This window comes from Pyrgilauda ruficollis, unplaced genomic scaffold, assembly GCF_017590135.1.
Source record: "Pyrgilauda ruficollis isolate IOZ18807 unplaced genomic scaffold, ASM1759013v1 scaffold43, whole genome shotgun sequence".
Lineage (NCBI taxonomy): Eukaryota > Metazoa > Chordata > Aves > Passeriformes > Passeridae > Pyrgilauda > Pyrgilauda ruficollis.
The window spans coordinates 11,216,067-11,238,337 of NW_024525823.1; the positions used below are offsets into that span (position 1 = coordinate 11,216,067).

At 39.2% G+C, this 22,271-nt stretch overlaps 1 protein-coding gene across 1 annotated transcript in view; it reads right to left on the reverse strand.

Annotated features, from left to right (window-relative positions):
* The window catches only part of ROS1 (ROS proto-oncogene 1, receptor tyrosine kinase), a 70,122-nt gene that overhangs the window by 16,434 nt on the left and 31,417 nt on the right, over positions 1-22,271 (reverse strand). Inside the window, exons 26-42 of the mRNA XM_041478101.1 lie at positions 21,847-22,133; positions 20,746-20,922; positions 18,681-18,898; positions 18,128-18,269; positions 13,857-14,089; positions 12,856-13,032; positions 11,675-11,849; positions 11,084-11,201; positions 8,926-9,113; positions 8,215-8,307; positions 7,733-7,868; positions 7,161-7,323; positions 6,828-6,892; positions 3,999-4,128; positions 3,057-3,154; positions 2,240-2,443; positions 969-1,103 (exon numbers count right to left, since the gene is read on the reverse strand). Coding sequence (XP_041334035.1) covers positions 969-1,103; positions 2,240-2,443; positions 3,057-3,154; positions 3,999-4,128; positions 6,828-6,892; positions 7,161-7,323; positions 7,733-7,868; positions 8,215-8,307; positions 8,926-9,113; positions 11,084-11,201; positions 11,675-11,849; positions 12,856-13,032; positions 13,857-14,089; positions 18,128-18,269; positions 18,681-18,898; positions 20,746-20,922; positions 21,847-22,133 — 2,739 coding nt within the window. The remainder of the gene's footprint in view (positions 1-968; positions 1,104-2,239; positions 2,444-3,056; positions 3,155-3,998; positions 4,129-6,827; positions 6,893-7,160; positions 7,324-7,732; positions 7,869-8,214; positions 8,308-8,925; positions 9,114-11,083; positions 11,202-11,674; positions 11,850-12,855; positions 13,033-13,856; positions 14,090-18,127; positions 18,270-18,680; positions 18,899-20,745; positions 20,923-21,846; positions 22,134-22,271) is intronic.

Here is a 22,271-nt window from a genome sequence, read left to right on the forward strand (position 1 = left end):
TGCTAAATCTTGGTTTGGGGTTTTTCTGTGCATTTTATTTCTAACATGGTATTTCAGCTATATCTACATAAATAATCACCTTCTTTTAAGCTCAGAACATGGTTACTGGTGTAAGATCTATCATGGAGGTATTGGCTTGCCATACACAGAATTATTCTCAAGTCTTTTCCTCAGCCCTGGGAGTAAGAATTGCTCTCTTCCAGTAGCCTCTCCTATTTGTAGGACCATCTGTCAAGTGCATTGCTGTGACTGCTTTTGCTGAGTGGGTGATAAAGAAATTGAGACATGAAATTAGACAATACTGAGTGATTGTTAAGCTCATGTTCTGCTTCCTCAGAACAGAGGTATATGTAGGTATATCTTTCATATACCTCTGGACAGTGTGGGTTTGATCCACAGGATGTATTTATTTTATTCTCTGAATTGCAGGAATTTTGCAATTAAACCCGAGTTTTGTGCTCAAGACACAAACAGAAATTAAGGATTTACTTATCCAGTCCAGATAAAGACTAACCAGAGGTGCAGACTTCCTTTTTCCTGTACTGCTTCAGCTTTTCTTATTGGCTTTTTTGAATTCTCTCTACAAAAGGCAGAGTTTATTTTTCACTTTTGTTCTAATATTAGCCTATTCCTGCACCTACCATCAAGAAAGAGAGTTTTATCCACAGTCACAGACACATGATGTATAGAGGTAAAGTTTTTCGTGGAGCCATCTTAACTTCTAACCAATACCTTCAGGTACTCTCAGCCTGTTCTCACACTACTACCAGATCCATGCCTTAAATTCTTATTCACAGCCTGGTCTACTGGATGAATTAGTAACAGGTTGGCCAGTTTTATTGGAAATGAAAGTGGAGGATGTTGGGCTCTTCATGGACATGACCAACCTTCAAAATGATAACCAACTGGCAAAAAGCCTCTTGCTTCTTACAAATATTATCAACAACATTTAAACAAAAGTAACTTACAGGTCATCAGGACAATTGTTTGGAGATTCCAGCCTTCCTCCTGATCGTACATGGTGTAAAACTTCTGTGTTGGAGAAACCTGGATATGGCTGTTGACCCAAAGTTAATGTTTCCCACACTAGTACTCCAAAAGCCCTGAGAAAAGCCATTAAAAATAAATAAATAAATAAATAAATAAATAAATAGAGAAAAATTCATAACCATGGCAATCACGAAATCACCCTATTAACAGTCAGATTGTGTCTAACCTAAGAATAAGACTCAGAAAAATTAGGAGTAAGAAGACATAATTTGGTTTTGTCCCTAAGCCAACCTTTGAATAGCTAAAATAAATGTGTAGAACTGAGCTTCTTTCCCAGACTCACTGAGATGCAGCTCAGAAGACACTGACTGCCCACATCTTCCCTGGGAACACTCAGGTTGAGCATGTTCTCATATAAACAAGTGTTCTGAAATCTCTAGAGGTGTGGTTAAAAATGGAGAAACACAAGTTCTTTTAAGCACCACTCGTGGAGCAATCAGCATCTCCTTTGGTTTGGCACAGAGTACTAAACTACTTTCTTAGATAAGTGCAAGAGTAGCAGTCAAATAGATAGGTAAAGACTCTGGGGACTTGAACAAGACCCACAGGCTGAGTACACGTGGCCACCGAAATCTAAACTTGTGTGAATATCAGGTTTCATGGATCTGGTTTAGTCTGTGGGTTTTTTTCCATGTCTCCTGTCAGTGGATCTCTGCTTCTTCACAATAAACTCAAAGCCACTAAAAGCACACTTTTAGCTAATCTCCACAAAAAAAGTACTGTGACCTTCTCCTGACTATGCTGCAAAGTCTAGTCTGCAAAATAAAGAAGTCACTACAAGAGGGTGAAACTGTAAGGGCAAAGTTGTAAGGGCTGTTGGAAAGAAATCTCAATAAAACTAATGGAAAACAAAATGGAACAGCATGCAGGCAGTCAATTCACTGCCCAATCAACCAAAAACCACATTGTGGGCCTGGTGCAACTGTAAAATTATTTGAGTGACACTAGTTCCTTCCAGCCAAAATCCAAAGATCTTAAAGCATAAAGAAATATAACCATGAAATGTACTGTCATGGTGTCAAATATTTCATTAGAGCCTTAAAATTCCACTTAGGAGGAACTCTGCCAGAGCCAAAAAATTATTAGAGATGACAATATACAACCCTGTAATTCCTCCTCTAAACCAATATTTTCTTGCTGCAGAATTCAGTATGGTTATCACCACAGCTTTGTGGCTGCTGTAACTCACCAGACATCAGAGCGACTCGTAAAGACACCATCAATAAGGCTTTCAGGAGCCATCCATCTGACAGGGAGTAGACCTTCTCCTCTTTTTCTGTAATAATCATTTTTATAGATGTCTCTGGCAAGTCCAAAATCACCGATCTTTACTATCCGGGATGAACGCCCATATTCCTTCTCAGACACAAGACAGTTGCGAGCAGCCAAGTCCCTGATTTGTGAGGCAAAGAAAAGAGGATGGATTTAGCATTGCAGAAAAACCCAGGTCTGTAAGTCATCTGGCTCAACATTCTCTTCAGAACAGTGCCAGCTCCAAGGTTGGATCAAGTGATTTAGGGCCTCACCCAGTTAAATTTGGCATGTCTTCATCTGGAGATGACACAGCCCTTCTGGACAACCTGTTTCAGTGATTGCTCTGGAGTGTTGTGAACAATATTATCTAATGTCCTTTGCTGTAATTTGTGCCTGTTGCTTCTCATTTTTTCCCTGTACCTCTCTGAGAAAAGTCTGCTCTGCATCCTCTAAAGATACCCATTAGGCAAATACAGTACATGGATCTTCCACTTGTCCTTCTCTCTGTTGCACAGGATATGATTCTTGCCTAGGGTGCAGTAAGTCCTTGGTTCAGACCTTAGAGTAGCCCACTACTTTGGGAAAGAACTGTGCGTAACATTTAGCAGAAAAGCAGAGCCTTAGATTTTACTCCAGTGCTCTCTCCTGTCATGTTACATTGTGACATTTTTCTAGACCTTTTTTCCTGGGTAAGGTAATGACTCTCAATACTGTGGGTAAACCTGGGAAGACTAAGGAAGTACGTTCTGTACCTGTGTATAAAATGCATTTTCTCTAAATAGACGCAGCCTTTGCAAACATCCAAACATATATCCAAGAGGTCAGTGACTCTCAGTAAAGGGCTCTGGAGCTACAAGAAACAAAGACAGAAGTTAGCTACTTCTTCCAGTTTTACCAGCTCAGAATGACAAACTCCCCATGGAAGATTTCCTCACTGAAATGTATTTCCCCATTTGAAATGTATTTCCCCATTTGCAATGTATTTCCCCATTTGCAATGTATTTCCCCATTTGAAATGTATAGCTGTATTAATCAGTGTAATGATTTTTTCTAGTAGAACACGTGTATATGCATTTCAGTAGAATTCAACACTGACTGCAGATTTGATCTGGTTATGTAAATGACCTATGCAATTGCTACAATGCTATAAAATTTCATTTTGTCCTCGCATAATACCATGCACATTCCAAATCCACATACTAACTGAAGAAAAATTTACTTGAAGTCGTTAGATCGTTTATTCTTTTCTTTCCTTCTAAAGAATTTGAGGACATAGGCACAGGGACAGCATATTCTTATATGCTTGGACTATGCCTCTCACATTAAGGATACTGTTGTTATTCAAAGACAAAAAAAAAAAGTCTATGATTCCTAATAAACCACATACATGACCACCATTATTTTTTTACCACTTTCAAAAGGACAGTTTATGATTTTCATAGTGAGAAATCAGCAGACATCTCATGACTGAAACCACAATTTTGGTCAGTGATCTAATGACATTCAATCTCTTCACAGCATCACTGATTGCAAGGTCAGCACTGAACACTCAGGTCCCAGGGTATTAAGGAAAAGCCCGGTCAGACCTTGCTTTGTATAGAAACAGCTGAACATCAGCATGGACTTTTAGAAAGGGAAAAACTGAGAAGCTGTGGGCAGCTACAGATTAAAAATATGATTCTTATTGTCTTCACCTTTTTCTTTCTGGCTCCTCGTAAATAGCTAAGTAGATCCCCTCCTTCCATCAGCTCCAGTATAAGATACTGAGGTTCATTTAACAGACACACACCAAGTAACTTCAGAATGTGAGGATGATCAAATTTGCTAAACAGAAGGAAACATGTGTAAGATCACGTATAAGAAATTCAGCTGGTTGATAGCTAGCAGAGTGCTTATAGTTGCAAACAGTGAATGAGCAGTTTGGCCTTTACAATCCTGCTTCTATGAACATGATTCAGTAGCTCTCGGTGCCTGGATTTGCTCAGTCATGAGGAGAGTTCAGAGACATCCTTCCAAAACACAAGCTTACACTGTCTTTGACAGGTACTCTAATGCATGCACACATATTAAAAAGCACACTTCATCATATTTCCAGGAAGCAAAGAAAGGTAGCCAAATGGCAATTTCTTCTAGGAATATGATTTATCACCGGTACATTAAAGGCATCTACATTATTTTAATAGAGTATTTTTACTACTATATTCACAGTAGAACTGCTGATTCAGAAAAATACACAAAGGTAAAAGCACAAGGTGCAATATATTATTTTCACAGTTCAGCAGGGGACAGTTTTTCACAGTACATTTGCAAGAGGAAAAAAATACATATGAGTAATACTTCTAAGTATACCAGCAATCATTTGTGTGTGTGTCTAAGACAGGAATTACCACAAAGCAATCAGTACTCTCAGTACTGCAAGTATTCTTCAAAGAATTAAGAGAAGAATATTTATTGCCTCTGACAGTGCCTGTGTTTTTCAAATCACTTCACTTGTGTTAGAAAATGGTTCTCCCCTCTCATGCTGCATGAAAGCACTTGCACAAGCAGTCAGAGAAATTTGACTCTATTGAGAGAATTGATGGTGTCCAAAATGCTGTCAAATGCAGCAGTGTAAACAAACAAGAGAGGGACATTTTCCTTCTAATCTCTGTCAATTCACCTAATCTCAGGTGTGGGCAAAGACTCTTGCAAAAAAGTGCGATTTAGAATTTGACAGTTCCCCCTGGCCCCTAGCACATACCTCTCAATAAGACAAACTTTGGCACTTTCAGGAACAAAAAGAGGGGAAGGAACACCTGGCACTTTCCTTCAGTGGAGACCTTTCTCCACTGAGCTGTCATGCCTTACTTCCCGAAGGATGGGACAGACGCAAGAATTTCCTACATGTATTTGCACACAAATTACTCATCAATAACCAACATCAAATGACTTTTTGAAATAGAAGCAACTCAATTTTCCCTTTGCTGCATAGCAATAAAAAGGAACACATAGTCCTGGCTTAACTGAGCCAACACGCACAACATTACAAGCCAAACTTTAATGAACATCCAAAAAGGCAAGCAAAATAAAAGTTGCTGTTACATATCTTGCAACTTGTATCTCATATACCTTATCTGTTTGTAAGCAGTCAGATGCACTTGTTTTTTCTTTCCACCCTTGGTTTCATTTATGAGACCTCACAGATGAATATCAAGTGAAATCATTAAACCCTCCATGAAGGAATGAAATAATTTTTTTTAATATTAAAAATGAAATATTCAAATAATATAAAATAAACATTATTATTGTTGTTGGTTTTGTTGTTGCTGCTACTGGTGGTGTTTTTAATGACTATGGGGATTACATAATACTTAAACTTTTCTATTCTCTTCATTTCTGATTCATTGTATTGGTGTACATATGGGCCCATGTCAATGTTTACATTTAAATGCAAAAAATTTTCAACTATATACTCTTCCAGGATTTCTGGATTTGGGTTATTATCTGCAACAAGAATTGAGAGAGTCTCAGAAACTTTAATATATATATGGGTTAATATAATTTCCGTACTACACAGAAAAAAAACACCTTAACTGTGTTTATTACTGCTAGGTAGACTGAAGATTGATTATGAGGAGTTTACACACAACTCTTACTCTTTATCATTAATTTGCACTTTAATGACTTAGTCAAATTTGGTTTTAACAAGCCTTTTACCTCATTCAGTTACAGTGTGTCATAAAAGGCAAAAAATGCAAGCTATATTTTTTAAGTGTGTAACCACAAAAAAAAATTGGAATGCTGTAAAAATCACTTTCCAGTTTAATAACACCATATTTTCTGCACAAAAATAAAATCATTCATTTTTAAATTTTTAAAATTTGCTTTTACTTCTGCACGGATGAAACAAAAGTCAAAGGAGTGCGAAAGTGCATCTGAAAACTAAACTACACTCTCAGTCTTATAGTACCAGTTGAAAACTTCAGTTGAACTTCTGGTTTCTGGGAACAATTTGGAAAACAAGATTTTCAGCTGAAACACAAACGTTGTTATGTGAAATTCTTGCAGTGGTGGCAGATGCATAATTTAACACTACCTCAATAGAAGGGGTATGTGGCAGCCCCTAGCGGCACATTTTTAAAAAATATTTTCCACTGTAAATTACAGCTTCAATGCATCAGTTTATTCTGATTTGTTTACTTCAGTAAAATGGGATAAGTTGAATTCTGACCAATGCCTTTAACAACTAACTTGGTTTAGGGGAGCAAAGATACTGAAATACACCAGTACAATCCCAAATAAATCCATGATATGAGCATATTGAACTTGCAGTCTATATCTTAAATGTTGCTTATCAGATTTATATCTTTAGCTACATGATATTCATCAGTAATGATTTACTTGTTTGACAGAAACATGAGAACACTCCAAAAATGCCACAATATTCTGTTTAGAGGAAAGTGGTACTTTCATTCCCCTGGAAAGCCACCGCCCTCAGATGACACCAGCTTTGAAGTGTGCCCAGGGACAACGCTGTCCCTTACCTCATTAAGTGTGCCTCCTTCAAGAACTCGCTCTTCTCGTGGTCTGTCGCACCCTTCTTCAAAGTCTGCTCAACAGAAAGCAGAAGCGTAGAAACATTTGGTCATCATCACTGTTACCACATCGTGCTTAAGTAAAACAATCAGACATAGATGTGGCCTTAAAGAAACATTATTTTCCAGAAACCATTACAGGGCTGAACTTTAAGAGATTTGTAAGAAACACTACAAGGAAATACCCAGATCAGCCCAAAACCCATTTTTCAGATAAAACCTCTGACACAGATCTCTCTGCCCATCCCATTCTGTTGCAAGAGAACAGATTGTTGTGATTACCTTGACTGCTACTTTGGATTCTCCACTTCCATCTGCCAGGATATCTACTGCAGTCCCTTCATACACCTCTCCAAATGCTCCACTTCCTAACAATTTGTGTAAATTGAGTTTGTCCCGAGGGAAAGATGGCAGTAATTCAATCTCTGCTTGAGAAGGAAGAGTGCTACAAAACAGCAATACTAGTCACTTGTTCATGCCTAAGGATCTCTGAAATTCTATCAAAATTCAAACAAGGCTGGTACTATTTGTCTCATCAGGTATATTTAGGGGGAGCTCAGGTGAGGCCTGGATGTTTTGGAAGTTACTGGAAAACACCAGGTCTTCTTCCTTCCCTGTGCATTTGTATTTCTTGCCAGAGTGACATGAAGGATGGGCTGGGGGGTTCCAGGCTGGGCTGTGTGCCAGAAGGGCAGCATCGCAGGGCATCCTTTGGAGCAGACCTGCCCTGCAGCAAACATGCAGCTCTTAACTCTACCTTGGGGTTTCAGGGACGAGCACCCTGATGTAAACTGGTCCAGGGAAGACCTCTTTGATGTTTTTGTCCTGAAAATACATTTGCTTTGAGGACATACCGTATGGCATAACAGGCATTGGCTAGTCCCACTGTCTCAGCCATCCCCCTGAGTTGAGCTAGTTCTTTGTCTTCCTTGATAAACACTATCTGTCCAGGCAAGGCCGGTTTTCTGGATTTCAATCTTTGTTTCCATACTGGAATAGAAAAGGAGACCATTAAGTGTTTCACTCTGAAAGTAAGGTCAAGTTTTTATAAGGATACAAACAAGTATTAGAGTTCTTTAAGCACTCCTGTGCTCTCCCTGCAGGTAATCGACAGCAAGAAATGCCTGAGGATGGAGTGAATTTCTATCCTCTCCTTCATACCAAAAATATAATAAGCCATCTCTAGGGTCTCGAAGAATGAGAACATACAAATTTCTCCCAGCTCCCATCCCAGGGAGGGAGCATTTCCCTAAATCTGGAGGCCAATCATTTCCCACCATCTGAACTGCCTCTCGCCAAGACTTGGCAAACCAAGGGTAAACAAAAAATCACATACCAAAACCGAAGAGTGTGACCACACCCAAACACAGCACAACAACTCCAGCCACAGAAGCAATGGCAATGATGGTGCCCATGGGCATCATTTTATCTGTTAGAGAGAAAAGGAAATTTGTTTAATTACTGTGTATGCATGCAATGTCAATCCCATGGAGTGGAGCACACCTGAGAGAACCCTTCAGCTCCCTGCTATGTAAAAGTCTTCTACTGCACAAAGTTCTCTTGTAGGCTCTATGTGGACTAATCCTTCTCCCCCAGACTTGGGCCATTCCTGTGACCTAATGTGCATGCAGAAATAGAAAATGCTGAACTGTTTGACTACTCAAAATGGGATTTCCAAAAGCACTCACAAAGTGTAAGTCTAACATTCTGGCTGAAGGCAAGAAGTAATTCTGACATCTTTACCCAGTGTGCGAGCTTGCCTTTTTTCAAGAATCACATCATAAAGCAGAGGGGCAGAGCCACACAGACAAAGTGTTATAAATGAGGAGAAGCACTTTTCAGGCCCACTGTTATGAGCAAAAGAGCCTGGATGAGCACTAGCAGCAGGGATCACCATATAAACATCACTATTTGTTACCTATTAGAGGCATTACTTTACCTTTGCAGGAATATTGTTATTAAAATAGCCAGTCTCTGTTTCTAACTTGGTATGACTATTTAAAATAACAAAAAAAGGATTAACAGAATACAGAAGTACAAGACATACCTTCACTCAAAATTATATCCATGCTAATGTCACTGTATTCACCAAGTCCCAGCACATTTGCAGCTGCTGCTCTGAACTGGAAAGTTCCTTCCAAGTTCTTGGCCTTCCATGTGCAAATACTGCCACAGGAGCCATTGTAAACCACCTCCCACATGGACTTCACATCGCTGCTGTTGCCAGAATGTTTCCTGCAGTATGCACAGCATGACACAAGAAAGTCATTAATGCCACAAGGGCAGTTTACTGCTTCACCCCCAGCCCATTCTTTGCCTCAGTTTCATGGTTTTCACAGCATTTCTCTGCATGCATAAAAGCTCAATCTGGTCATGGGATTCTGGCTACAGAGAAGAAAATTGTGCCAAGCCATTTCAGCTGTGCTAGGAACCAAACATCTTTATCTTGGCATTGGAAATTAAATACTAGACCATTTAAACATGAAAAGCTGTTCAATATATGCCTGATTCACCTGTTTCAGTATATGCCTCACAGCCAAGATTTCAACATGTTCTTATTTACCTTTCTAGCAAAAAAAAAAATAATAATAATAATAAAAAAATTTCTACTGTGCTAGAGCTTTTTGCCCTTCCAGACCAAGAGTAATTCAGTGTCTCTGTGCACCAGGTTTCACAAGCTAAATAGGAAGCAAGTCATTGGCAGTGAAGATACCATTCTTTAGCTAGCCACTTTCCAATAGTATCTGCTGGCTGCTGGGTGTATTTCTTCCTTTCCCCATTGGACTGAGATTGATTGCTCACAATAAATTCAGAGCTGATTATTCACCAACCAAAAGAAGACCACATACTTAAACTTGAAAGGCCATATCTGAAATATCATTTCATGTCACACAACACCGTAATACATCATGTGAAATGACCTTCATGAGCAAGTCACTCATTCCCCCTACACACTTTAAAGAAGAAAAAAGGCCAAACACTTCTAAACCAAAGAGACACGGGAAAACTCATGCCCTTGGTGTGTACATGCTACCACTAGAGCTGTATGAAAAACAGAGGTTGTTTAATTGGGCTAGGCAAACATTTTCTAGAATGCTGTGCAACTGACCTAGCATTTTTCTACATGGTACGAAATTCAGTCAAAACCACCAGCCTGTGTACATTCAAACTGCAAGAGAAAAGCTGACTGCATTAAAAGACCACCTCAGTGATGTATTATGATTCCAGAGATGAATAAGAAGCTGGAGAGCACAGCAGCTAATGCACAGCCCTGGCACAGACCAAGGGATTGACCTTTCCTTACCCATCTGCAGCAAGTCAGGTACAGATTGTCTCCTGGCATATCAAAATCACTGTTTTCTCAGAGCATGCAGGTCAGCGCTCCTGCATGCTCACAGAACTGTAGGAAGCTTACAGCACCAGGAAAATATGTCTGGGTGAAAACTTATATAGGTAAAGCGTTTCCAGCTCCTGAGTGTTGTCAGCCCTTAACTTTCATAAGCACAGAGAAACTGCGCTTATATTCCAACAATCACTGGAATATTTCAGAAGATGGGCTCTCCTAATTTTAAAATAATGCATTAATTAAACTTTGCACTGACTGCTTTAAAGGAATCTCTCCAGAGTCATGGTCAAAAAATTAGAAGTTCAAAGTCACTGCCCACAGCAATATACTCTAACCTACCCAATCAGCCCCATCAATGCCAGTGCAGGAATAAGAGTGAGCTGGCACTCTAGTGTGACATCGATAGCTCAGGCAATCGGTATTTGATGACAGAGGACTTTAAAAATCATACAGTCATCCCATGTGGGTAGGAACACTATTTCTGGCAATATTACAACACCTTCTTTGAGTCCTCTGAACACTAATATGTTTATGTATATATTTTAGCCAAAAATACATACTACATGTAAGTTGAGATTTGTGATTTGAAATTCTCTCCAAATCATCTAGTTCACTGACATAGATCCAAATATATAATTGTATTTCAAGATTGCTCTGAAAGTGTTGTTAGTGTTTTCCTTCCTTCTGTGTTTTCCAGAATTTCTGGAAATTATGGTACTTGGTTTATCAAAGAAAGAGATCCCAGTGAATATATCATATATATTTCATTCTTTCCATCAGAGCCAACCTGAAAAGTCCTGCACACCCAGATTTGTTCTGCGCTGCTACCTGCAGGAAGAGTGCCTCATGCATTGCTTACCTGCTCTCTAAGATGTAGTAGGACAGTTTGCTTCCATTGTCATCAGCCTTTTCCCACTGTAGAGAGTTTTTGGAGTCTTCGGCTCTTTTAGGAACTCCTGGCTTACTGGGAACACCAGCTTAAGCCAAACAGGGGAAGAAACAGAACCCTTAAAATGTGTTATAGCATGACAAAGGGCCAACAGGCACAGAGAAAAATCTGATGCACGCATGGATATTTAGACATACAAAAGAAAGGAGGATCTATATTAATAATACTCATAGAGAATAAATCCCTGGCCTTCTCTTTGTGATGGATAAATTCCAATATTTTTACTCACATGCAGCCTTTCACCAGTAATGAGTTCACTTGTGTTATAGGCATTTCATTTTAGTTCCCCTCACTCTTTCCTCTCCTCCACTTGGAAATTAAGCTCATTTCTTTCCCCCTATTACTTCTGAAGGTATGATATTGTGTTATTCATTTTTCAAACAAACAGAACTATTGGGTCTTAGTATAAGCAAATTCCCTGCTAAATTTTTGAAAATATAATGTCTAATGTTCACATTCTGCAAAGTCTTAAAATCTTGTTATGCTGTGTTAAGTGCTTACCTGTAGTTTTAAAGCTTGTCGAAGAGGAAGTGCTTTTCACTCCTGTAATGTAAACTACTGTTACTCTTACAAAGTAGTTGGTCCAAGGAAGAGTTCCTGTGAGGTTGCATTTGTAAACAAGATTTCCTACGCATGTAGTGTTTGCAGGAGAAAACCAGTCACTTTTTGTTGGCCACTAGAGAAATAAAATATCATTATGGTCAACTTTCTTGCCCTGCTGAAAGTGTGTCACAGTTCTATTCCTGGCTAGATTAACTACTTTGCCACCTCCTAATATCATAGTGGAAATATGACGCAGGTGCTTTTTCAACCATGGACTTTGTCCTCTCAGAGAGCAAGGACACAAACCCTAATTTTCTTCTTTGTTTTCAGGAGACCTGCAAGTCTTGGCAGTAACAAAGAACAGTAGATTAAGTGCCTGCTTTACACAGCCAAAAGGAGCCTTCCCCTTATATTTCTGGATCATCGTGCCCATGAGTTCAGCTTGCCATGATGCAATTGAAGGGAGGTGGGTTAGTGGAATTGTGATGTGACATTTATTTTAGGGCAGGGAAATGTTTGGTGTAGGTCTGTTGAATCTGATTCTGTAGTAAAGAATCTGCATGATCCAGTTTAGGACATGACTTTTTCTGCATCCAATGGTTCAGGTGTTGAAGTCTGAAGTTTCCATGTACGCTGCTCTCACTGCAGCCCTTACTTCTTACTCCTTGGACCTGGTCTTCTCTCTGGCATATTCTCCTAACCTCTATCACAGGAAAATAAATCCAGATACTAGGTTGTAGCTAATATTTACTGCTGAAACCCTTGTCTTCTTTTCCTTGTGCAGGGCAGACATAGGATTTGCAACTGCAAACCCAGTTGGGGCAGAGCAGCGAGGAAACAGGGATAGGACTGCTGAAACAGGAGACTCAGAAGGAATTCTGGTGAGGTCATCCAGGATGTCCTTTGGCGCTATGGAGTACTAAATGCTACAGCTGCACTCCTCCTTGTTCCTGGCAAATGCTGACTCCATCCTGCCCCTGCTGAGCAGCTAAGACTGACATCACCATGCCCAAATTATCCACTGAGACTCTTCATGTACATCCTGCCACCCACCCTGTCCTACTTACCACCCAGCCAGAGTAGGTTAAATTTTCTCTGATCTGAAAAAACCCCACCCCAAAACTTAGAGGTATTTTTACCTTATGCAGCTCAAACCAGAAGCTGGTTTCACTGATGTGCAGAGGAGCTCTCCATTCTAGCTGGAAACTGGTGTTTCTGGGGACTATGTTGATAGGTGTAGCTGGAGTCTCAAAAGTTTTTGCAATGACAGGGACACTTTCAGAAAACCAGTTCTCATCAGGATGAAAAGCAAGAACCTAGTAAGGCAATGGATGAACTGTACGATACCAGCACAGTTGGAAAGGCAGCTTTGCTTTAGCAGCACCAAGTGTTTGGAAGACCAGCATTTCAAACAAGACAGTATTTCAGGCAATAGAGATTAAGTTATAGAAATATTTTTGCCCCTCATTGCTGCAAGGTTATATACCTTCAGGCTGAAAGTTCATGTCCAGGAGCACCCTTCCTCAGAGACTCTTCTTAGTTTCTCATCTCAGATTTCTACCGAGTCCCTTCTCTTTCTAGATCTTTCTTAAATGCCACACCTCTTACACAGACATGCAGATGTCACATCACATATTAGGCAGTGTTTTAGAACCACAGAAACACAAAGTCAAGAAGTGCCTTAGCACATTGCTTTTCACTAAGCCACTGGCAAATATGACCTGTTAGGTATGCATACTTGCATAAATACATATAGGTATTTAGGTATGTGTGTGTATATATATTACCCATTATATTATCCAAATTATTAAAGAAGCCCAAAATCAAATTAGGACCTACAGATCCCCTCCTGCCATCATCTAGGTTCTCCCAACTTGTGTAAATCACTATATTTGTGATACCCAGTGCACATTTTGCAGACAACACGTTTACTTGGTCACTTTTGAAAATGTCACTCTGATCATAGACTTGCTGTCCAGATACATCATTTATTATTTTTTAGGCCTTCATCCATAAAGGGAGAAACAGTACATTTTGTCTTTATGAATCCACGTTGCATACTTTTATTTGTCTACTTTGCAGAAGAGAAATCTAAAGATTTGCAGGTTGAGCAAACTAGTAAAACTACTTGCAATTATACCTTGAATGAATTATTTGTTCCAGGCTGGAGCCCACTGACAGACCAGGCAAGCATCCCATTTGAAAATTCACTTTTTCGCAAAGGTGCCGCCGGGATAGGAGGCAATAAATTGACAGAGATTTGATAACGGATGGATTCAAGAGGTCCATTTGGCTTCAGAGGTTCACTCCAGGATATGTTGATGGTAGTGTCGGACAAAACTAATGTTTTAATAGTGTTAACTGCCTCTGGTACTGAAACAGAAAGAAAAATTAATCTTCCTTTTAGAGTAGTCAAGAAATGTCACCAAAGAAAGAAAAGAAGGATGTAAGTGTATTAATATGATTCATTCACAGGACTGAAACTCTACACATGTAAAACTCATATTCTGGATAGTCAGTCAGCTGCAAACAAATTCAAAGTATTTTGAGGGACTTTTAGTATCTTCTTGGCTATCCTAATACACAAGCAGACAAAAAACCCAAAAAACTGAACAACAACAGAAAAACAGTGTCCTATACCTCTACATTTATAGTCATATCACTGAATTCCTGCTCCCTCTTACTTTCCTAATTGGGGTCTCAGATGTGAATTTAATATGGTGCTTACTTGAATATGCTTTTTTTTTTTAATATGAATATTAAAAAAAAAAATTAAAACTGTGCACTATTCCAATTGGAAAATCTTTTCTTGAACAGAAACTTATGAGAGAAGAAAATCCAAAACTAAGCATAATTTCCTATAATATAATTTTTTTTCTCAGAAATAGAGTCTGGCTGAGCTGTGTAAGGAAGAAATTGGGTTGCTGGTCAGATGTCCATACCAGCTGGTTACTCACTAATAGTTCTGGAAAAATCAACCCTTCCTTTGCAGCTTTAAGATCACAGACTTTGGTAAATGGCATGTCCCTACTCTGTATAAAAAATTATTTATTTCCTATTGGGCTGTCCAGGGAGTTAAAAAGTTAAAAAGTCATTACACTATTTATGTTCCCAACATATCAAAATGACAAGTCCATATGTTTTAATTCATATCCTAGTAGCAAGACTACAGATTATTTAATGAAATATACAGAAACTAGACTAGGAAAGGACAAATTTCTTATTTGTCTAGCTAAAACATACATGGGGTAAGAGTGACACTCTGTGGCAAGAGCAATGCATTGTCTTCCTCTTTTTTTCCTTCCCTCTATCTTGCTATTTGATGGAAAGCACAAATTATTCCAAGCTTCTTTCACTTCATTAGAGAATTGAGAAAAAGACATTGAGGGAATTCACACAGCTTCAGAGGTGTTAAATAGTTTACACACTTCAAGAGGCTCTAGCAGCATCTGATTACAATTTAAACTGGCAGTTACATTCATGAAATTGAGAACATAAGTGTCAGGACACATATACCTTCTATTTACAGCTGGCTGGAAGTTTTTCAACAAATTTGAAAAGCTCTGAATGCTGATACAAATATCTATTCAAAATACTCAGAGTTTGTAGGCTGAGTGGGGTGAGGGGTTTTTGTTGGTTTGCTCTGCTTTTTGTCTAAGACTTGATTTTCATCCAGATTTCTTGTTTTGTCCCAACTGGAGAAGTCTGTTCTGAGTTTCATATTTCATTTTAACATGGGACTAAAAAATTCTGTTTGAGTGGAGCAATCCAGTCTCCTATTTCATAACTCTACCTTTATGTTTCATCACTGAAAGGATGCACATTGCTGCAGGATAGCACAGTTTACCATATAAAAAGTAATTGTGTCAATTCTTTCCACATCCCAATAGCATTTAATGTTATTAAATCATTGTATCACACAAATTTTATATTACAGATGTGGAATCCCATGCAAAGAATTGAAATCTGCTGATAGAAGGCTAGAATTGTTGGGTGTTTGGGGGTTTTTGTCTGTTTGTTTGTTTGTTTTACTACATAGGAAGGTTGAATCATCAAGGTTGGAAGAGACCTTTCAGATCATTAAGTCCAGCTGTCAACCAGAACTACCACTGTAACCCCTAAACCTCTAAACCATATCACACAACACCAGGTGCCTCTTAAACACCTCCAGGGATGGTGACTCCACCACCTCCCTGGGAAACCTATTCCAGTGCCTGAACGCCTGAACAGTGTAAACATTTTTTCTGATATCTAATCTGAATCTCCCATCTCAGATAAAGGGCATTGCCTAGAGTCCTTTCACTGCAGGCATGGTAGAAGAGACCAGCCCACAATATTCAGGGATCCACATAGGATGGGAGCCTATTTGCTTGATGGTGCAGATGCTAAGGGATCTTACTGTTAAGAGAAAAATACCCAGCATAGTTGAACTAGAGAACTCTCAAAAGTATAGGATGTCTGGATTCCATGAGAAGGGTAGTAATATGCCTGCACCTCTTGTTTCACTTCCATTTGAAAGATGAAAAGAAGCTCACCTTAAACAGAGGAATTTTAAGGGGAAAAATGTGACTGCTGCCAGGATAAAAAACAGTGAATGATCTCTGCATAAGAGAAACCACTAGTAGCTCACAGGTGGTGCTCTCCTCTGGACAATGGTGGCAAAAAGAGAGGCTGATTATTCTATAAATGAACCCTTAAAGAAACCTTTAAAGAGTCCCTAAGGAAAGAAAAAGGGAAATCAGGACTCCTGGCGTGTACTTGTTGCCAGGTATTCTGGATAAAATGTTTTCTTGGGCAAAGTTGATCACTAGGGGAAAGAGACATTGAGGAAAGTAAGAAAAACTCAGTGGTGGCTGTTCGTACATTAATTCCAGTTATTCCATCAACTTCTGAAGTAGCCAAAATCCAAGGAGAGGTAAAAAGAGGTAAAAGAAAACCTTAGGAGTCCCACTGTGGCTCACTCACTGCATGTCAGAGCAATATCCACACGCACAGCTGTGCAGGCTGCACGGCTCTGTGCCAGCCACAGCCAGCCCTGATGCAGCCAGGCGAAGGGAGCCAGTGCCCAAGGGCCAGAGGCTGCTGTGCCTCTCAGTTTCACTCTCTTTCTCTCAAAAAAAGAACTGCTGCAACTCTGCCAGACAAGACCCAAGCAAGAAAACTAATGAAGATGAGGGCCACAGCATTCCCACATCCCAGTGATTTCAACACCAAGTATCCCTAGGTATCACCTCTGCAGTCTTTCAGCAAAACACAAATATGCTGTCATGTAGCCTTGGCTATAATTCTGACTCTCTGACTTAGGAATTAAGAGAGGTGACTGATGGCTTTGCAAGTGAAGAGTTTATCGAGAGTGGATCACGCTGACACCAGCTGGTGACACCAGGCACAACAGAGCAAAACTGACAAAACAGAAGAGCAAGCACTGTGTGTACTATGGGGAATAGCTACCCCTCCTAATGGCTTTCCATGTTTTCAGCAAGGGAGTTCAGCAGAAGCACAGAGAAAGTGATCTGAAGAGGAGCACAAAGGCAGCTCCTCATAATGACAAGTGTTCATGTACAAAGGCAGCTCCTCTAAAGACAAGTGTTCATGTGCAAAATTGCACATGCAAAACAAGAAATGTGCTGGGCAAGGTGGTTCTATTGGGCTGGGCTGCAACACATGCAAAAGAATAACATGCACCTTTTGCATTATCCTTCTCTTTCTGGAAGACATCAAGAGCTTCAAGGAAACTGGGACAGTAGCTGCCCCACAGCTGCAAAGAGGTAGAGTGAAGCAGGGAATGAGTAGAAACGTCTTCCTGCCCTGAGTTATTTACAAGCCCGGGAGGCATCCAGCTCAGACTGTAGTATTCTCAAAGAACAAGGACTGAAAGGGCACATCAAAATTCTTGAAATCTACTGAAAATGAGCTGTTTTCATTCAGGCCAAAAGTAAAAATGAAATGTTGCTTTTTCAGCCTGGTTCACAACAAAACAAATCTGCATTACTCTTAGAAACAGCAATCTCAAACAAATGAGAGTGCCATCAAGCCAAGGGAAAAAATCTTAATGCTGGTTGAATGCATAACACAGATATTTAAACATACATAACCACACATACATTCAAGTACAACTTTCTTAAGGATGTGGTCCAAAGCAGAAACTGCAACTGTTTAACCATTTTTAATCATAATTTATCTTTCCTCAGGAAGCAAATAAGCCACAGCATTAAAGAATATATACAAATATATTGAATGAAACTTTCAAATTCATCAAGTCTTCTTGCCAAAACCTTGTGAAGATCTACCCAGGTTATATTTTAAGCAGACTATTTGTCCACTTTCTGATTTACAACCCAAACTTCCGTACATCTTCCTCTAACTGAGATGAGAACTCTGTTCAAATTCAGAGTAAAATATGAAACAGACCTCCATACAGAGTTGTGCCAACTGTTCCTTCTCCCACAGGCAGCACTTCCTCATCTGAATAGTAGTTTTTCACTGCAACTTGTATGGCATAACTCGAAAATGGCTGTAGGTTCTCTAAGACAGCAATAGGACCCTGATATTCCTGTAAGTGAAAATCAGATAATATACATACATTCTTAGAAAAGAGAGTCATATGTCAACCCAATCATCTGTCAGTGAAACATATGGTTAAAAAGTAATACGGTAGTGGTTTTGCATTTTAGTGTTTAAAAAAAATGTTAGAATCACAGTTTTGGTAATAGGTCCCTAAAGAAAAGAAAGCACATACCAAAAAACATGACAAAAAACTGGGGGGGGGTTCTTGCACAAAGGAAAACTAAGGAATCTACCGCTTACCAAATACCACAGAGAAATGACAGTTACTGCTGGGATGTAGAAATGGAAAAACTCAATGACAGAAAGCTAGAGTATGTTTCATAAAATCACTAAAAGTGACATCACATTCCCTGTTTATAGACGATATCACATGCATTTCTGTGTGAAGTAGCCATACCAATATTGTTTGCTGTGGAGCAGACAAACATTGTCTTGAGTTCCTGCAGATGTTTGTCATTTGTCTGGAAAACACCAGGTACGTTGGCGTAGGCTGGGATATGCCAGGGCAGAGCTGCTGTGGTGTGACAGATGGCAAACTTAAAGTAAAACTGGTGTTGGTCGTAGCAAGGATAGTAGGTTTCTCAGTGTCTGGCAAGAGAATCAGGCATCTTTTATCTAGGAAAGATATTAAAAGATTAAAAATTAAAATTATCACTGGACCAGCCTAAACTTGCATGGGATTCTGCCACTATTCATATGGGAAAGCATAGCTACAAAGTATTCTTTCTGCTCTCACAAAGAGAAACAAAAGAAAATTCCACCTGAAACTACTTTATTTGATTACCCTTATGGACACAAAAATAGTGGTCCTCAGAGAAACTCTTATTTCTCTTTGACAAGATACGACTTTAATAAATAATTTAGGTTTTTCTTGAAGTAGAAGATGTAGTTTCTAGATTTGCTGCATCTTTGTAGAAGATGTGTAATTGCTGTGTTTCAGGGCAGCGCATATTGATGAGCCCAAACTTGCCTGTCACAGCAAATACAGATATGCTGCATAGACATTGCCTTTCTCTAGCAATTAAATGTTATCTGCTTTTTCTTCCAAACAGCTTTCCATGTGTAATGCAACAACAGATAATAGGAGAGAAATCTGGGAGGTAGAAAAAGAGTTGGAGGGAGAAAACAATAGAAAACTACACTGACAGTTACTGAAAAGTAACAAAAGAAAATTCCTCATCACTTGGTGTATTTTCCAAAACAAAATAAAAATATATTACATGGACTTCCTGCTAAGAAGGAAGAAATTTAGGCATGTGCACAGGGAAGAAGGGATAAGGACCAATTCTTGCTTTTAGGCCACAACAACTGACCTCATAGTTAAGATCTTTTCTCCCAAAGTGAGCAACCCTGCCATTGTTACCAAAGTCAGGTTCATGCATATTCCTCCGAATGTATTTGCAGCTGTCAATGTAAATTAGAAAATCTCCATGGGGATCTCTGGATAGAAACAATCCGTTTGGACTGAAATTTGGTTCTTCCCTTTCTGCACCAGCCAAGTCTGGGGCTCTTGCAGGAAACCTGTCCCTGGGGATAGGGATTGGCACATTCTGTACCAGGGCCAAACCAGGCTCCTACATCAAAGCCAAGCCCACACAGATCTCATGAGAACAAACATGCCCAGAGTGTTGGCAAGAGTAGCCCCAGCATTGGTCAGAGCAGCCACAGGCAGGCATGACTGTACCAGCTACTCAAAAGAATGTGAATTTTTTTTATTCCAAAGAAGTTCATCTTGTTAAAATATTCATTTGTACATTTACCAGGTTTTTTATGCAAAATTGGAGTTCAATAACTATTTTGAATATATTCATCATGTTAGTAGCTGTCCTAAACATCTGCATTTACAAAGATAATCCCTATAGATACCATGAATCCTAATTTTCTATTAAATCTAATGTTTTATTTATTTCATTATCACTCTACAATGGTTTGTTTAAAATATTAGGAGTTTTAAGTGATGCCTGGGTCTACCATAATGTAACCTGTAGCTGTCTCTTGGGTACTTCATTATAAATCACTTTAATAAGCAGAGTTCTTATGTCTTTATCTTAGGAAGGAGAGACTTTTGTTTTAGTTTTATACACTTGTGAACAAACTCAGAAATCTGTGTCACAACAGGGGTTACTCACTATCAAACTCTTGCTACAACACTGTGGAACATATTTGCTCTTTTTCTGTGCTGCAACATGCACCACCTTTTCTAAATCTCCATGTCTGACACAACTTTGAAAATAGGCATAGTTTGGCATTAACAATCAGGGAAATACTCATCATTGTGACCTTCCATTGTATCCAACACAAGGACAGTCCTTATATTCATTCTTTTTTAAATGTGCAAATTATTTCTCTGTAGAAGGTATCTGAACCCATGAAGCATACTTTACATAAATACACATCTGCAACTTAAATACATGCTCTGAGGAAACTGGTTACATTCACAAAACAACCCAAATTCCCTCTACCTGGATATGATTGTGCTGCTGAGCCGTAAGCTAAGATTTTCAGCACGTGGTTTGCTCTCTTGTAAAGAAAGTGTCTTCTGCTTTCTTTATCTGTTAGCCAAATTTCAGTGTATTCCTTTGTTTCAGCAGTCCAGTATATAAATTTCTTCTCAGCAGTCAAGCTGCCAATTTTATTACCTGTAGGAAAACACTGCATAAATAAGTTTTATAGTCAACCCTGAGCAGATGATTTTAAAAGAGCAGAAGGGTGCTTGTATTCACAGTGAGTCAATATAGCCATCTTGGCCATACCATGTCCTCAATGACCTCCCCTTGAGAAGAGATTTCTGATATTTTCCAGCAGGTCTCATGAAGCTGAGACACTGCTCTTCCAGTTTACAGGTGTAGATTGGAAGGTGTTTAATTACCCATAATTATAAAAACTGCTATTCAATTAATAAACACAAGAAATAAAACATGAATGCAAGAGCTGTCTAAAGAAATTTTGCTCTTTTTTCCAAGATGAAAACCACCATGATCTGCCATCTCTCAGGAACAACTAAGACAGCTCATCTGGTAACAGAGCAGCTTTACCAGCACACCTCCAGAACTGAGCTGAAAACTGAGCAACCAGAGTAAGTGTTGTTATCACAAGTGAAACATGGATAATTTGTCATACAAGACACTACCTGCATTAAGTACCTTCCCCACATGATGAAGTCTGCAATGCCATTTTCAGGCGTAAGTTGTTAGTATATCTTTTCATTGAGATAAACTGCAATGGGTGTAGCTAATACAAAACCCTAGCAAAATAATGTGATAGTATTCTAAGTGAAATCTATTAACAAGTAGCACTTGAGGCCATAGCATTTCTTTTAAATCTTACTAGAGTACACACTTGCATCAGTAAACATCTTCACACTGCTCTTCTAGTCCGTATGAAGAGGGTATACAACTGGAAACACAGAGCACATTTTGTCCATATTGGCTATAGATGAATGAGTTCTATAAACAAAGTGCTTCATGAATGCTATTTTCTGAAATGAATGTTGTTTGAAGTAAGAGACAACAAGAATCGCCTAGAAAACAAGAACTACCTAGAAAAATAAAAGACACTCAGACCTTCAATACTTGGTATTCTGAGGGTTCTCCAGCAGTGGCAACCATCCACATCTGAGGCCCATATTTCATCTCTTCCTCTGATGAAAAGCAGCTGGGGATTCTTGGAGTCAGACAGATCTATACTCATAGGTCTTCCCAGCTCTGCTTCTGTGACGTTACAGGTGCAGTAGTTCCTCATCTGTTTTTCTATTAATCCATGTCCCAAGATGTGGTGCATGGTGTTGTTCAGAATATCATAATAAAACACGTGACTGCCATTATCAAACTCTTCCAGCCAGTACAAGCGGCTAGTAAAGAAAATGCACTGCTTTCAGTAGGAAAACTTCAACCTGACCAATCTAAATGCAATCCTAGTCTGACACAATAACTGGCTATTCTGGATAAAATGGTTACTGTAAAAAAATTTTTTGTCTGGTGCTGACTTT